The sequence below is a fragment of the Eptesicus fuscus genome, chromosome 7, assembly GCF_027574615.1.
Source record: "Eptesicus fuscus isolate TK198812 chromosome 7, DD_ASM_mEF_20220401, whole genome shotgun sequence".
NCBI classification, from domain to species: Eukaryota; Metazoa; Chordata; class Mammalia; order Chiroptera; family Vespertilionidae; genus Eptesicus; species Eptesicus fuscus.
This window is the reverse complement of record NC_072479.1, coordinates 43257590-43273513: the sequence shown is the minus strand read 5'-3', so window position 1 is coordinate 43273513 and position 15924 is coordinate 43257590. Positions and strand designations below refer to the sequence as shown.

The following is a 15924-nucleotide window of genomic DNA, read 5'->3' as shown; positions in this document are numbered from 1 at the left end:
AGCCAACTGGAATTGGCCTCAGTTTCCTGGTCTGTAAAATGGATGAAGCGTGTCCCAGTGCCTTCACTGAGCTTTGATGGCCAATTGATATACTATATAAAGAAAATGAGGGAAGAAGTGAGAAAGAAAAGGAAGGATAAAAAACACAAAAGAAAGATTGAAAGGAACCTGTAAACCCATTGTCACTTAAATAGGGAATATAGTCAGTAGTGTTGTAATGATGGTATGATGCCAGGTGCGTACTAGAAATATCGGGGAACACTTTGTAAAGTATATGATTGTCTAACCACTATTCTGTAACTAATATAAAACCTGAAACCAATACAAAATAATGTTGAATGTAAAGAAATGAAAATTGGAGTGAAATTTTTATAAATTTCAAAGTTTAAATAAAAGCTGTAAAGGAAGGAAGGGGAGAATAAAAAGTGTTTTTCATTTTGCCACTTCATTAAAAAGACAGTTGTCTTTATGTGGTGCTTTTATACTTTTCTAAGTCATTATCTCATTTTAATTTCCGGGCAACTTAAAGACAAGATAAGTATTCCCTCCACTATTCAAAGAAAGGAAATCTTGGTGTCTGGTCCTAATGATTCAATCGTCAAGCCCTTATTGTACAGCAGGGTTAGTAAAATTTTCTGTGCAGGGTCATATCTATACTAATAAAAGCCTTGGGGGTGATCAGGCCAGCAGGGGAGGGTATTTGGGGGCAATCAGGCCCGCAGAGGAGCAGTTAGGGGTCAATCAGGCCAGCAAGGAAGCAGTTAGGGGGCAATCAGGCAGGTAGGTGAGCGGTTAGGAGCCAGCAGTCCCGGATTGTGAGAAGGATGTCCAACTGCAGGATTAGGCCCGATTCCACAGGAATCGGGCCTAATCCTGCAGTTGGACATCCCCCGAGGGGTCCCATATTAGAGAGGGTGCAAGCTGGGCTGAGGGACACCCTCCCCAGTGCACGAATTTCGTGCACCGGGCCTCTAGTACAGTATAAGAGAAATAGAAGAATGATAAAAATATAACTTATCATCCATGCTAAGATTATCAGTCCAAATCTATAATCACAAGGGGACAACGAAGATAGGCTAATTAAAGCCTAGGCTTTTAATTGGAAAGGAGGTGAGGGTAAACATGATAAATCCTTGATCAGGTAGGGGTCTGTAGGTCCAAACTGGAAGGGAGGATGGCAATATAAATATACAATGGAAAGTCACATAGCACAGTATGATGACAGAGTTGGTGGCTTGATAGGAAAAAAAGCATATCAGAAAGACCATGTTAATAAAACTAGACTTTAGACTTTGCCTAATTAACTACACTCATTCTCAAATGTTAGTTTGAGTCATTTCTTGGGGAAGCCTTTGTCTCCCCAAGTTTAGATCAAATTCCCTTATACATTCGTAGGACCATATTTTGTTCACAACATTCATTTATTATGGTTTATAATTGCTGAGTACCAGGTTCTCTCCCTAAAATCTATAAGAAAGGGTCTGGATTGGTTTTACTCTCCATTATCTCCAAGTGCCAACTACAGTGCTTGGCACAAAGCAGGTGCTCAATATCGGAATAATGCTTAAATTAAAATTCAGGCTTAGGAATTAATGAGAATATTACATTGTCCGGAGGACTGTGGGCAAAGCTATTCTTAGGGGGAAACTCACAGCTTTAAATCCTTTAAACAAACTGAACATTCTATTCAAGAGATTTGGGGGGCGGCGGGGGGAGTTGGAATGAAAAAAGTAATGACTTGAAACAAAATCAGTAGAAGTAATCTTTGAAAAGACCCATAAAATAGACAGATCACTGACAAGGCTAATCAAGGGACAGAGAAACCCCAAATGCATAATGTTTAGAATAAGTAAAGTGATATAACAACAGATTAAATAAATTTAAAAGATGATAGAATATCATCTACAACTTTAACCAAGTATATTAAAACACTTAAGTAAAATGGCCACTTTTCTAGAATAATAAAAGGACAAACAAAAAGAAAATCTGCATTGTTTACGAACCATGATGAATATATGAGGTTTCACCATAACTGACTACTCTTCCGTATATTTGGAGGACTGAAATTGCTCAGCTCCTGTCTCATACAGAAAGCTGACCAACCGTGTGCACAGCCCATTCCCTCAGCTTGAGAGCAGCAGTCTAGCAAGTGGACTCAACCGACACACAGAAAATACCACACATCAAAGGAAGCTCAGATGGGCCCCGCAGGGTCCAGGTTAGGCGGCTAAGGGGGAACAGGTAACGGAGTAAGCCGCTGTGCGCACCCAGAGCCCAATGCGCCTGCGCAGGGTAGCGGCCGCCCGGCTCCCAGCTGGGGGCGGAATCGCGGGCGCCCCGAGTCACGTGGCAAGGGGCGGGGCGCGCGGGACGTGCTGCCGCGTAGTCGCGGGCTCAATGGGCGGTGGCAGAGCATGTGTACTCTGCCGTGGCTCGCCCGGGACCCTCCAGCCGGCCAGAAGCTGAAGCCAGCAGCTGCGGGGACACGGCCGCGGAGGAGGAGGGCAAGGGCCGCCGGAGGCAGGCGGGGCGTCCCTGTCGGAGGCTGAAGGGCCCCGGCTTCGTGGGGGTCATGGCATCGCTGGCGGAGAGAGTGAGGGGCAACGGGCGCATCGCCGCCGGGCTCCTGCTCAACCTGCTGGTGTCCATCTGCATCGTGTTCCTCAACAAATGGATCTATGTGCACCACGGCTTCCCCAACATGAGCCTGACCCTGGTGCACTTTGTGGTCACCTGGCTGGGCTTGTACCTCTGCCAGAAGCTGAACATCTTTGCCCCCAAGAGTCTGCCGCCTTCCAAGCTCCTCCTCCTGGCCCTCAGCTTCTGTGGCTTCGTGGTCTTCACCAACCTCTCTCTGCAGAACAACACCATCGGCACCTATCAGCTGGCCAAGGCCATGACCACGCCGGTGATCATAGTGATCCAGACCCTCTGCTACAAGAAAACCTTTTCCACCAAAATACAGCTCACGCTGGTGAGTAGCTTCAGCTTCGCCTGGCGCTCCTCTAACATCCCACCTCCTGGACTGCCCGTTACACCGGGAATTTGAATGTTGAACCTTGGGCCACGCTTTTTTTCCATCGTCTTGAAATCCACACATGTGTCATCTGTGGGCATGTCAGTTTTAAGGCTTATTTGGGGGAGATGGAAAAAAAAAGCCATCTTGACACTCGATTGGGCTCTTAGCCTAGAAGTGTGCTTGTGCATTTTAGTAACTACTGTGTGTTGGATATCCTTAAATGCTGTGATCGGGAAGAAAAGAAAGCTGTATTGGGTAGTGCAATTCAGTGAATCAGATATCTGCAAACTCTCAAACCAAAAACAGCCCACCTCCCCCAGGGGAACCAAACCATGTATGATAAACGTTAAAGGTTTAAGATAAAATATGTCTCAGACTATGTCAGCAGCGACATTCTGCACTGATTTCTGCATCTATAAGTATAAGGAAATGGACTAAAATAACTTTAGCACTTAATAATTTACAATATTTAAGATCCAAATGCTGTTGGTATATGTTTATGTTTATATGTTGTTTAGACACTAATTTGGGGGTTCTTTTCCTCCTATGTCCCTGCATATGGTTTCCATTTCTTACAAAGTGCAGTGCATTAACTCATTACCCAAATTTTTAAATAGAATTAAATGTGAACACAATGAGAACTATCATATTTAACTTTGAGGAAACAGGATTAACAGTCAATGTTTTCAAAGAGAAAAGAAAAATGTATAGAGGTTCATTGTTTCCTAGTGATGTTTTCTGTTAAATTAACTTTGTAAGACACCATGAAAAGAATACTCTTGGACTTAATCTGAACAACATTTACCTCTTTTTCTTTACAGATTCCTATAACTTTAGGTGTAATCCTAAATTCTTATTACGATGTGAAGTTTAATTTCCTTGGAATGGTGTTTGCTGCTCTTGGTGTTTTAGTTACATCCCTTTATCAAGTGGTTGGTAATTTTTTTTTTCTTTATGTGCCTTTTTAGCAGATTTCATAATTGAAGCTGTATCCCAAGGTTTATAAAATACAGTATAGAGACAATAGACTGTTAGGAAGAAAGCATCATTGCATAAATTGTCTGACTCAAGGTGAAGAGAAGAAAGGAGACAGAGAAACTTGGGTGTGTGATGCTCACCAAATACCTACCTACCTGTTTGTAAGTGTATGATACCCATGCTTAACAGTTTGAGTTTGGGGTGGTGTTACATTATTTTCTGGGAAATCTCCACAAAACGAGTAATAAGACTTTTTGCTTGAGGACTGAGTTCATTGGTTACATGTATCACTTACTCTTTAATTATAACATTATGAAAAAAGTGAGTACACTTTCAAAAATTTGAATGGGAAAGGAAAATTACAGATTTATAAATCTTTGCCTCAAAAAATATGCTCCTGTTACAACTTGTATATTGGCTTCGAATAATTTATCTATATCAATATTTTACAGCAATGGGTATTTCACTTCTTGTACTAGCACAGTGTCTTGCCTATATAGCAGGCATTCATTAAAAATTTGTTCATGGATCCACTTACTTCATTACCATAAAATCTGAACAAGTATATTTTTTGTTTTTTATATTGGGCGGGGAAGTAAGTTGGTGTAGGGTACAGTGAAACAGTATTTTCTCTATACTGAAAACCTTGGACTGAAAATTCTGGGTGTGCCTGCATGGGGAAATTAGAGTCAAAAATGCGTAACCAATTTTACTTTTCTTGCAAACATCCACTAGTTATAAACTAAGGCATTCTTACTGAGTGTTAGGAGTTTAATGATACAGCCTTAGCATCTTAAACTTTATAATACTAATCACTCAGAAACATGGTTATGTAAACATTTTGGGGTTGAATACACATTTTAGTGGCAGAGAAGCAGTATAAAAAAGACACCAGAGGCATGAAAGGGTGAGCGCCCACTCAGTCTTGTCACTGGCTCCCAGAAATTCTTTTACTGCAGAGAGTAAGCATAGGAAGCTCAGCTTTGTGCTTTAAGAAAATTATACATATAAAGTAAATGAGCATTCTTTTCTGCTAAATGAACTTTCTTTTTTGGCCCAGTGTGGATTAAATATTTATTAAATATGGCAAGAACTTTTATTTGTTGAACATTAGGCTTTCTTGTATTCATTATATATAATTTAAATTCAGAGCACTCACCGTTCGTGCCATTATGGACATTTTTGTTCACACAAGTCCCAACATGTTACAGATTAGAATCAAAGGATTCGATATCCCTCAGGTAGATATTTGAAATGAGATTGAGCAAGGAATGATTGTAGACTAACACATGGGCAGAGTTCTCCATTATTAGTAAGTGTTAAAAGTACTGTTACAAAATAGGTATATTTCCCCAAAATTCATTTTAAAGAAAGTTGTATTTTCTCATTGTAACCAGGTATAATTTCTTAGTTATTTCTGCTGGGGCATTAAAAGGAGTTAAAAGATGAATGATCAGCTTTATAGAAAGACTGTTGTAGAAAGACTGTTGACTCATTCATTCATTCAGTAGGTATTTCCTCTGCTTTATGCTTAGCCTTGAGGATATAAAGATGAAAAGCAGCTACAATTCAGTATTGAAGAAACACGTTTAGACAGCTAATCACAAGTAGGATAGCTCAGGGTATGAGGAAAGTTCTGAGGTACACCAGGGAGGAAGTGGCAGTTCTACCCCAGAAGGTGGTGAGTTAAGTCTTCATGGAAAAGTGAACAATTTGCTTAGCAAATAAATATAGCGGAGGTCTTTCTTTGCGATGATGGGGCATTCTTAGAGAACTTGATTTGTTTGGTGAGACCGTAGTGGCCTTGTGGAAGGACAAGGCTGAGGGGTGGGTGGGACCAGAAGGCGGAGTCTTAGCTGTCCTGAGAAGGAAGTGTGCTCTTCACCCTGCAGGCACTAGGAAAGGAATGTGGATAGGGCAGTCACTTGATCATTCCCTGTGTTTTAGAAAAAATAACTCTTGGTAATGAAGAATGAATAAGAGAGGGAAGGAAGTGTGACAGTTCGGAAGCTCTCCATGGTTCAGGGCGAAGGCAGGAGGGTGCTGAACAAGCACAGTGGTAGTGGAATAATAGGTCAGGAAAAACACTCCAGAAGCCTTTTAAAGAAAGAATTAGTGGGACCTGACTGAATGTGAGAGTAAGGAAAGCAAGGAGTCTGATCCTTGGAGGAGATTATATCAATTATTGGAGCAACACAAGAGGAATTAATTTGGGGAAGGAAGAAATGAGCTTGATTTTAAATGAGTCCTGACTCAAGCATGTCAAACTCGCGACAGGTGGGCCGCATGCCTCTTTTAAATAAATGAGGCTAGAAAGGTATGTGAGGTCTTTCAGTTCACTTTAAAAAGCCCAGTCAATGGTAAAAGGAAGTTTCCTCTTTAAATAAACAAGGCATGCGGCCCACCAGCCGCGAGTTTGACATGCTTGCTGGTGAAGATGACTCAGAAACCGTTGAAGATGTGTTTAAGGATGCTCTAGGAAAGAGGTCAGAGCTATAGATGTCAGCAGATAGTAATAGAAATCAGTGAGGGAGTTAAAAGAGGAAGGCCAGACACCAACCTTAAAAACAGCAAGTGAAGGAAGAGGTGAGGAAGGAAGCAGTGCAAACCAGAGGTCAGCTTCTTCCAAGAGAACTTGGCAGATTGTGCAGAGAGCTCCAGCAGGAGGAGATTGGAAGGGAGTCCTTTGGATGTAGCGATCGGAGTGATGGTGCCCTTTGAGGGAGCAGTTTCAAGAAGAGGAAGTAGAAGCCCTGACTCACCAGGCGGTTCTGTGTCAGAGATACCCAGCTGCCTGGCGAGGCTGCCAGAGGGACAGCGTACACTCTGCATTCGTTTTTGCTCACTGCGGTGCCCCAAGGAGCCAGCAGCAGCAGAAGAATCAATTCTTTGTCCTTCATCGTCACAGAAGACTGTTAGTTAAGGCGGGCAGGAGTATGTGTCAGGTTTCTTGCTCTTTTATTTTTGTGTTGGTGAATTTCTGTAGACGTAGAGTATATGTAATAGGATACCCAGACCTACAGGAAAAAGAATTATGTAGGAGCGGTTATTCAAAGGCCTGGCTGTTTTTGCCAGATCTTATTCAAATGGTCCTATCAAGCTTTCTTTAAACAGTTATAATTGCGAAGCATTTAAAGGACTGGTGGGATTTGGCTTTGAGGTGCTGGTTCTGCTGAATGATATAGTTGTTTAGGGTTTGTGATCATCTCATTTCTTGACGTGTATTATCGGGAGATTACCCGTAGAAAAGTCATCCATAAAGAGAAAGATTCCTTTTACCATTGACTGGGCGTTTTAGAGTGAATTGAAAGACCTCACACACCTTTCTGCCACATACATGGGCAGCCACCTGGGGTAACTGAGGTTCCTGTCCGTCTCTAATTAGTCTGCCCTGTCCCCCAGTTTTTTGTTGTTTTTTTTTGGGGGGGGGCATTTTATTTTATTTTATTTTTTTAAAATATATATTTTATTGATATTTTACAGCGAGGAAGAGAGAGGGATAGAGAATTAGAAACATCGATGAGAGAGAAACATCGATCAGCTGCCTCCTGCACACCCCCTACTGGGGATGTGCCCGCCACCAAGGCACATGCCCTTGACTGGAATCGAACCTGGGACCCTTGAGTCCGCAGGCCGATGCTCTATCCATTGAGCCAAACCGGTTTCAGCGGGGGGGGGGGCGGGGGAGCATTTTAGAAAGAAATGAAGTCGGACACTGCATCTGTATTCCTACTAATGACTAAAATTTCCATTCCTGCCATATTTTCCTGAGATCTCATGCTTGTGGGCTCATGTATGCATGGACTTCCCCATTTACTAGAATCGGGAGGGAAGAGAGGCTCTTTTTCTTCTCCTTTATAATTCAGAAGAAAATACATGATCAAAAGAAAGAAAGAAAAACTAAACTGAGAAAAAAAAAAGAAAAGAAAAGAATTCCCGGAGTCCACTAGTGTTAATAAACGAGGTCCCTCCCTTTCTCTAGGGAAAAAAAAAAATACATCATCAGACACTGAATTAATAAAGCTCCTCTCATCCAAGGTCCTTTAAGAATATTTGTATATGGCCGAAACCGGTTTGGCTCAGTGGATAGAGCGTCGGTCTGCGGACTGAAAGGTCCCAGGTTCGATTCCAGTCAAGGGCATGTACACTGGTTGTGGGCACATCCCCGGTGGGGGGTGTGCAGGAGGCAGCTGATTGATGTATCTCTCTCATCGATGTTTCTAGCTCTCTATCCCTCTACCTTTCTCTCTGTGAAAAATCAATAAAATATATTTAAAAAAAAAAAAAGAATATTTGTATATGTTATTGACCTTTGAAATTTTGTAGCATAATCAGGCATTTACTCTTCCCCCAGCCCTGTGCCCCACATTCCCATCTTTGGGGCTAGAGTTGCATCTTTGCTTTATAGTGAGTAATGCTATTTTTTTTTTCTGCCTAACTGGTTTTATCTCCTAATTTTCAGTGGGTAGGAGCCAAACAGCATGAATTGCAAGTTAACTCAATGCAGCTGCTGTACTACCAGGCTCCAATGTCATCGGGCATGTTGCTGGTCGCCGTGCCCTTCTTTGAGCCACTGTTTGGAGAAGGAGGACTCTTCAGCCCCTGGTCAGTTTCTGCTTTGGTGAGTTCTAATGTTTTTTTGTGTCTAAGAAACAAGATGATAACAATCCCTCCATTATTAATGCAATTTTAATGTTCAGAGCACTATTTCAGATCCATTCTCACATTTAATATTCATCATTATCCTTTCAGGGAAGCAAAGTAAGGATTATTTTTTAGATGAAGAAACTGAGGCATGAAGATTAAGGGACTTGCTTAGGGTCAGACAGATAGTGACAAAACCAGGCCTAAAATTCAGGTCTGCTGATGCCTGATTACTGTTCTGACCACTCAAAGCCATAGCCCACAAATAATTCAGGCATCTATTTTTATTTTACTTTTTTTACAGTGAAAATATAGGCTTATTGATTTTGTTTTTGTTTTTATCTTCTTTCTTATTAAAGAAGTCCATTAACATTTCTTGTAATGTTGGTTTAGTGGTAATGAACTCCTTTAGCTTTTTCTTATCTGGAAAGCTCTTTATTTCTCCTTCAAGCCTTGTGGGGTAGAGTAGTCTTGGTTGTAGGTCCTTGCTTTTCATCACTCTGAATATTTTGTGCCATTCCCTTCTGGCCTGAAATGTTTCTGTTGAGAAATCAGCTGACAGTCTTATGGGAGCTCCCTTGTTTTGATAATATAAATAGTACATGGTCATTGTATAGATTTTGAACATACATAAAAATGTAAAGAAAGTGAAGGTCCTCTAGAACCAAGATAATCACCTTTATCATTTTCATGATTATTTCATGTACCTATTTTTCAGATACATAAACACACACATGTATGTGTGTTGGTATGTGTGGATGTATAATTTTATATGCATGGATCCTTACCATATATGCTTTTTTTTTTTATCATGGATTCCTTTTCCCCAGTACTCCTACCCATGCACACTTCCACATCTCATTATCCCATTCCTGTTCCTTGAAGTAAGTCATGTCAACATTTAGTATTTGTTCTTTCATATTTTTCTCCTTGGTATACATACCCATATATCAACATACACAAAGCACACATGTATTTATACGTAAATAAACATTTGTTTTGTTACAAAAATGGCATATCACATGATTTTCTGTATCTAACTTTTCTCATGTAATATCTCATGAATGTATCTTTTTTTTTAAGTAACTCTTTTTTAAAAATGTATATATATTTTATTAATTTCAGAGAGGAAGGGAGAGAGAGAGATAAAAACATCAATGATAAGAGGGAATCATTGATTGGCTGCCTCCTGCACGCCCCCTACTGGGGATCGAGCCTGCAACCCAGGCATGTGCCCTTGACCAGAATAAGAACCTGGGACCCTTCAGTCCATAGGCGGATGCTCTAGCCACTGAGCCAAACCGGCTAGGGTGAACTGGTACCTTTTTTAATGAAATAGAATCCTAAGAGTAGAATTGCCAGATCAAAGGGATATGTACTTCAGTGACATTTTAAGTTAGAAAGTATAATCCCCATTTAGGGAAGGAATGTCTGCTTCCCATGTAACCTTTGGAACACAGTCAATAGGAATGTCTTTTTTTGTTAGTGGTGTTAACTTATCAAACTTACATAACCCTTAGTCTATTTTAGGCTCTGTTCTAAGCACTTTGCAAATATTAACTTACTTACAACAATTTTATTGTGTGGATCCATTCTATTTTCTCCCTATATTGACTGATGAGGAAACAGAGACAGAGTTAAGTAAGTGACTTGAGATCCTACGCTAGTAAGCAGAGCTAGAATTTGAATCGATGCTTTCTGGCTCTGAAGCCCATATTCTTAACCAATCCACTGTGCTGCCTGTAAGCAGATTGATAGTTGTTTTAAATTCATGTGCTTTGACATAAACCCTTTTTTTTTTTATTATTGTGTAAAATTTTACATATGTGTCCTTTTTCCCTGCTTGACCCCACCCCCCAGCCATTCCCACCCTGAGTAAGCCCCCACCAACATAAACCCTTTTTTCCAAAGTAGAAATTGCTGTCCCCTCTGTCAGATATTTCCTATTAATTTTACAAAAGTTCTAACCATCTTAGTGATCTGGTCTTCAAACCATTGAAGCTTAGACATCTTAAGTTAGAAAGGGAGAGGTTTTTTGCCATAGGTCCTCTAACAGATTTGAAAGAAGAGGGCATTATCCCAGCAGAAAGGCCAGAAGGCAAGTCAAAGAAACTTAGTGCACAGCAGGCCCAAGGCCATTTAAATAAGGGAAAGTCACCTTCCTTCTTTAATGTCCCTAGAGGGCATCATTGCCTCAAAGTAGAGCTTGTAATTGTATTTTTAATGCTAAGTCATCAAAAATAGGTATGTAACATCCTGTGAACTCAATAAAATTAACAATGATATATTTCTAGAAACAGTTTTTAAAATCTTCAAGGCGTTGCCCTAACCAGTTTGGCTCAGAGGATAGAATGTCGGCCCTTAGACTGAAAGGTCCAGGGTTCTATTCTGGTCAAGGGCATGTACCTTGGTTGCGGGCTCAATCCCCAGTAGGGGGCGTATAGGAGGCAGCTGATTGATGTTTCTCTCTCATCAATGTTTTTAACTCTCTATTACTCTCCCTTTCTCTCTGTAAAAGTCAATACAATATATATATTTTAAAATATTTAAGGAGCAAGTTTCTCTTAATTGAAAATTTATGACCAGTGTCACCCCAATCAATTTAATAAAAAAATAAGATAAAGGAAAGAAAATGTAATGGGCCTCACTTTTGTAAGACAAATGACGGATTACTCTTTTTACCTAAATAAGACACAAATCCAACTCTACTAGGCCTCTTATGACTGTGCTGATCTGAAACTGAAAAAACCGACATGGGACAAAAGAATCTTCAAATATGACTTACTCATCTCGTTGGAATGTAAACTTCTTACTAATTAAAATCATAACTAATATTTTATCTAAACTCTCTTATTTTAGAAATAGCAAATAACTTTACAACTTTTAAAATAAAATTGTGAGATGGGTTTGAACAGAATGTTGTATGTGTATACAGTGGTTCACCCACTTTGTTCCCCAGTCCTCAGCCAAATTGTCTTATTCACTATCCTATGCATGTACCTTTGTTTTCATACCTCCATGCTTTGACCCATACTGTTCCCTCTGCTTGAAATCCTGCCCCCTCTTTTTTCTTTAATGGACACATACATTTGAAATCCAAAGACTTTTCTCATTATCCCAGCCCAAAATGGTGTGTCCTGCCTAGAGATTCATATAGAACCTATATTGTCTGTTTACCTATAAATGAGGTAGCTCATATTCTTTTATTGCCTGAGCCAGAAATCTTGCCTTGCACTCTCACTTTCATGTGGCGAAGAGGTAGCCTAACAGAGTGGGTTAAGAGCAGGGTTTCCATTACCAGATTGCTGGGTTTAAATCTCAGCCCTGCCACTTCTTGGCTGTGTGATCTCAGGCAGATTACTTCACTTCACTGTGTTGTTTTCTCGTCTATAAAAAGGAATAATATTTTACTACCTCGTGGGGTTTGTGAGGATTAAATGAATTAATATATGTAAAACATTCAGAACAATTCTTGGCACGTAATAATGACTATGTAAGTGTAAGCTATGATTACCATGACTTTGTGTCCTTAAGTGTTTTCTAAGCTCTTTGAGGACGAGAACATACTGTGTTCCTCACAAGGCGTGGCCTCGTTTTGTAGATATCCAATGAATACATATTGATTTGATGTAAATAAGAACAAATATGAGCAATTCAATAGAAGAAAGATCTGGAAGGATATATGCCAAAGTATTAATAGTAGTTGATGGTTGGGGTTATAAGAATTATTTTATGTTTATATTTATTTTCTGATTTTTCTATAATAAATATGTATTACTTTTATAATAAATTTTTTTAAAGTAATTTTTCTTCAGATGGATAAGAAAATGAACCTGGATATTCACATTCAGAGGCAGGATATTATTGGAGAATTTTCCTTTGAGTTTTTTTTTTTTTTATATATATTTTATTGACTTTTTACAGAGAGGAAGGAAGAGGGATAGAGAGTTAGAAACATTGATGAGAGAGAAACATCAATCAGCTGCCTCCTGCACACCCCCTACTGGGATTGTGCCCGCAACCAAGGTACATGCCCCTTGACTGGAATCGAACCTGGGACCCTTGAGTCCGCAGGCCGACGCTCTATCCACTGAGCCAAACCGGTCAGGGCTCCTTTGAGTTTTTTTAGACAAAATTACATTTCTGAATATTATTCATTCTATTCTTTTACCTTCAATTCTTGTTGTCTTTCAAATTGATTCATTTTTTAAAAAAAGAATAGTTTATTGATTTTTAGAGAGAGGAAGGGAGAGAGGGAGATAGAGAGAAACATCAATGTGAGAGCACAATTTCGATGATAAGCTGCCTCCTACACACCCCCTACTAAGGACCGAGCCCCAGATCTAAGCATGTGCCCTTGACCAGAAATCAAACCGGCAACCTCCTGGTGAAGGGACAGTGCCCAACCAACTGAGCCACATCAGCCAGAGTTTAAATTGATTCTTTTTAAAAATTTGTTCGTAATGGTTGATATTTGAGTTTTTAGGAATGCCTAATGAAATGTATTTTCCCTTGAAGATTATAATGATGGAAGCTGCATTAATGATTCTTTTGGTTTATTTGTAGCTTATGGTGCTTCTATCCGGAGTAATAGCTTTCATGGTGAACTTATCAATCTATTGGATCATTGGGAACACTTCACCAGTCACGTATCCTTTTCCTAATGACTTACAAATGCGTAGTCTTTTATATTTCCTAATACGCCATCACATTAACTTCCTTGAGTCTGACAATTACTACTGCATGGCCAGAATTGAGTAGAGTGAGTTATTTTTAATCTTTAATCATCTCATTCCACACTAAAGTCTATAGAAATTTAAAGAAATGTGAACTGGGAAAATGGATTAGCTTTCTATATCATGAACATTTTTTCATTTTCTCAAGTCATAGATGACTATTTCCCTTATCAAAATTAACATAGAGAACCATTTCTTGCACAGTGGGGTTAAATAAATATTTGTGGGTTGAATAATGGGATGGATGCTTGGGTCGTCAGTCAATTCTCAGTTATCTATAGTAATAAAGTAGAGGTGTGGTTATCCACATAACAAAATATACCAAGGCCTCTGAAATTGGCATGTGACCTCTGAATTCCAGCATATGGTTTTGTACTTATGTGGATATGGGTGTGCCTGTTTTTCTCAGTATTTAAGAAATGAAGTCATTCCCTGAAGGTCTGAATCAAACTCAACTACCAGTTCTTAACATTCTGCTTGTCATTCTGTTTCTTTTCTCATTTCACTTTGCTCCACTCTTAGGCAAATGCAAAGAATGGATTTTTTTACATCAGAGAGGTAGTTTAGTAATGTTATGTCATCAAAGTAAAAAAGCATCCTACTTGCCAACTATCAATAAGTAACAGCAATAATAATCATTTTTTAAAAGATCAACACTTAATAAATGTTTATTTTGTGCCAGGTACTTTTCCAATCACCTTGGGTATGTTAGGCATTTAGTTCTCACAGCAGCTCTGTGAGGTAAATTCTATTACTTTATTTTGCAGAGGAGGAAGTTGAGGTGCAGAGAGTGTCGATAATTCGAGGTCATGTAGCTGAGAAGTGTTCATCTAGATTTCAAACCATGCAGTCTAGCCCCCAAACTACTGTACCATGCTGCCACGTCAAGGCATCCAAGTGTGTGCCCTTATGCATTCAACAAACATTTATTGAACACCCACTGTAAACTGTTCATTGACTTAATATTTACATATTGAATATCTACTGTATGTCAGGCACTGGAGATGTAATGAAATAGACAAAAAACTTTGTTCTCATGGGCTTAAACAGGCTATCAACAAAACACAAAAAGAAAATATACAGATTTGTGTTAGATAGTGTTAAGTGCCAGGGAGAAAAAATAAAGCAGGGATGAGGATGTGAAATGTTGCGGGCAGAGTGAAATTTTAGGGAGAGAAGTCAGGAAGGCCTCTGTAAGAAGGGGCCTTTTGAGTAAAGACCTGGAGGGAAAGAGGTTGCTCCAGGCAGATCAGGATGAATAGCATTCCAGGCAAGGGAACGAAGGAACGGCAGGTGGGGAGCCCTAAGGAACAAGGGAGCCCTTGTGGTTTGAGCAGGAAGCGCAGAGGGAGGTGTGGAGTAGGACTGAGAGGTGACAGGGAGCCAGGTGAGGCAGAGCTCTTACAGAGGACTGTCCCTCTGAGTGAGAAGGGAAGCCGCTGGAGTTTTGAGCAGAGAAATGACATGATTTTACTTATGTTCTAGCTAGAGGCCCAGTGCACGGATTCGTGCACATTGAAACAAAATTAATTAGAAGAAATATTTTAGAGGCTGGGGAGGGACTGTGGGAGATTGGCCAGCAGGGGAGGGACCGTGGGAGGGTTCCAGGGCATGTCCGGCCTGTCTTGCCCAGTCCCGATCAGCTGGACCCCAGCAGCAAGCTAACCTACTGGTCGGAGCGTCTGCTCCCTGGTGGTCAGTGCATGTCATAGCAACTGGTCGAACGGTCGGACGGACACTTAGCATATTAGGCTTTTAGATAGATAGATAGATAGATAGATAGATAGATAGATAGATAGATAGATAGATAGAGTCACTCTGGTCCACTGTGTCAAGAATAAAGCAGGGTTTCCCAAATCAGTGCTGTTGACCTTTTTAGCAGACAATTCTTTGTTGCAGGGACCTGTCCTATGCATTGTAGAATGTTTGGCAGCATCCCTGGCCTCTGTAGATACCAGTGGCACTCCCTGTCCCCAGTCATGTATCAGACCTTGTCTAGGTGGCAGAATCCACCCCTCACTAGATCCACTGCTTCCATCCTGGAGCCAAACAACTGGACTACATGAAGCAAGGCAGGAAAGGAAATTGCCGAGGCCATTGTAATATTCTAATTTGGAAATAACAGTGGTTTGGTTCCAGGATGGTAGCAGTGGATACAGTGAGAAGTTATTGGATTCTGGATATTTCTTAAAATATTTTTATTGATTTTTCTTAGAGAGACAGGAAAGGAGAGGGAGAGGGAGAAACATTGATGTGAGAGCAGAATACCAATTGACTGCCTCCTGCATACCCCCTACCAGGCATTGAGCCCTCAACCGGGGCATGTGTCCTCACTGGGAATTGAACCAGTGACCTTTCAGTGCACGGGAAGACGCCCAACCAACTGAGCCACACCGGCCAGGGCTGGATATATTTAAGTAGAACCAGCAGGTTTTCTGACAAATTGGATGTGGAGAATATGAGGGAAAACAAGGTTGACTCATTTGGTTTTTGTCCTGAGCACCTGGTAGAATGGAGTTGCCATCGGCTGGGTTGGGACAGCCCTGA

General features: G+C 40.5%; 1 protein-coding gene across 3 annotated transcripts in view; it reads left to right on the top strand.

Annotated features, from left to right (window-relative positions):
- The first annotated feature begins 2367 nt into the window (after positions 1-2367).
- Positions 2368-15924, top strand: part of SLC35E3 (solute carrier family 35 member E3) — a 29727-nt gene continuing 16170 nt past the window's right edge. For 2 of the 3 annotated variants that reach the window (XM_054718877.1, XM_008148777.3), the window contains exons 1-4: positions 2368-2974; positions 3841-3951; positions 8460-8618; positions 13208-13290. In XM_054718877.1, the coding sequence (XP_054574852.1) occupies positions 2573-2974; positions 3841-3951; positions 8460-8618; positions 13208-13290 (755 nt within the window). In that variant the 5' untranslated portion in view covers positions 2368-2572. Of the gene's footprint in view, positions 2975-3840; positions 3952-8459; positions 8619-13207; positions 13291-13562; positions 13961-15924 lie in introns of those variants that run through there. The other variant, XM_054718876.1, reaches the window with a different exon arrangement.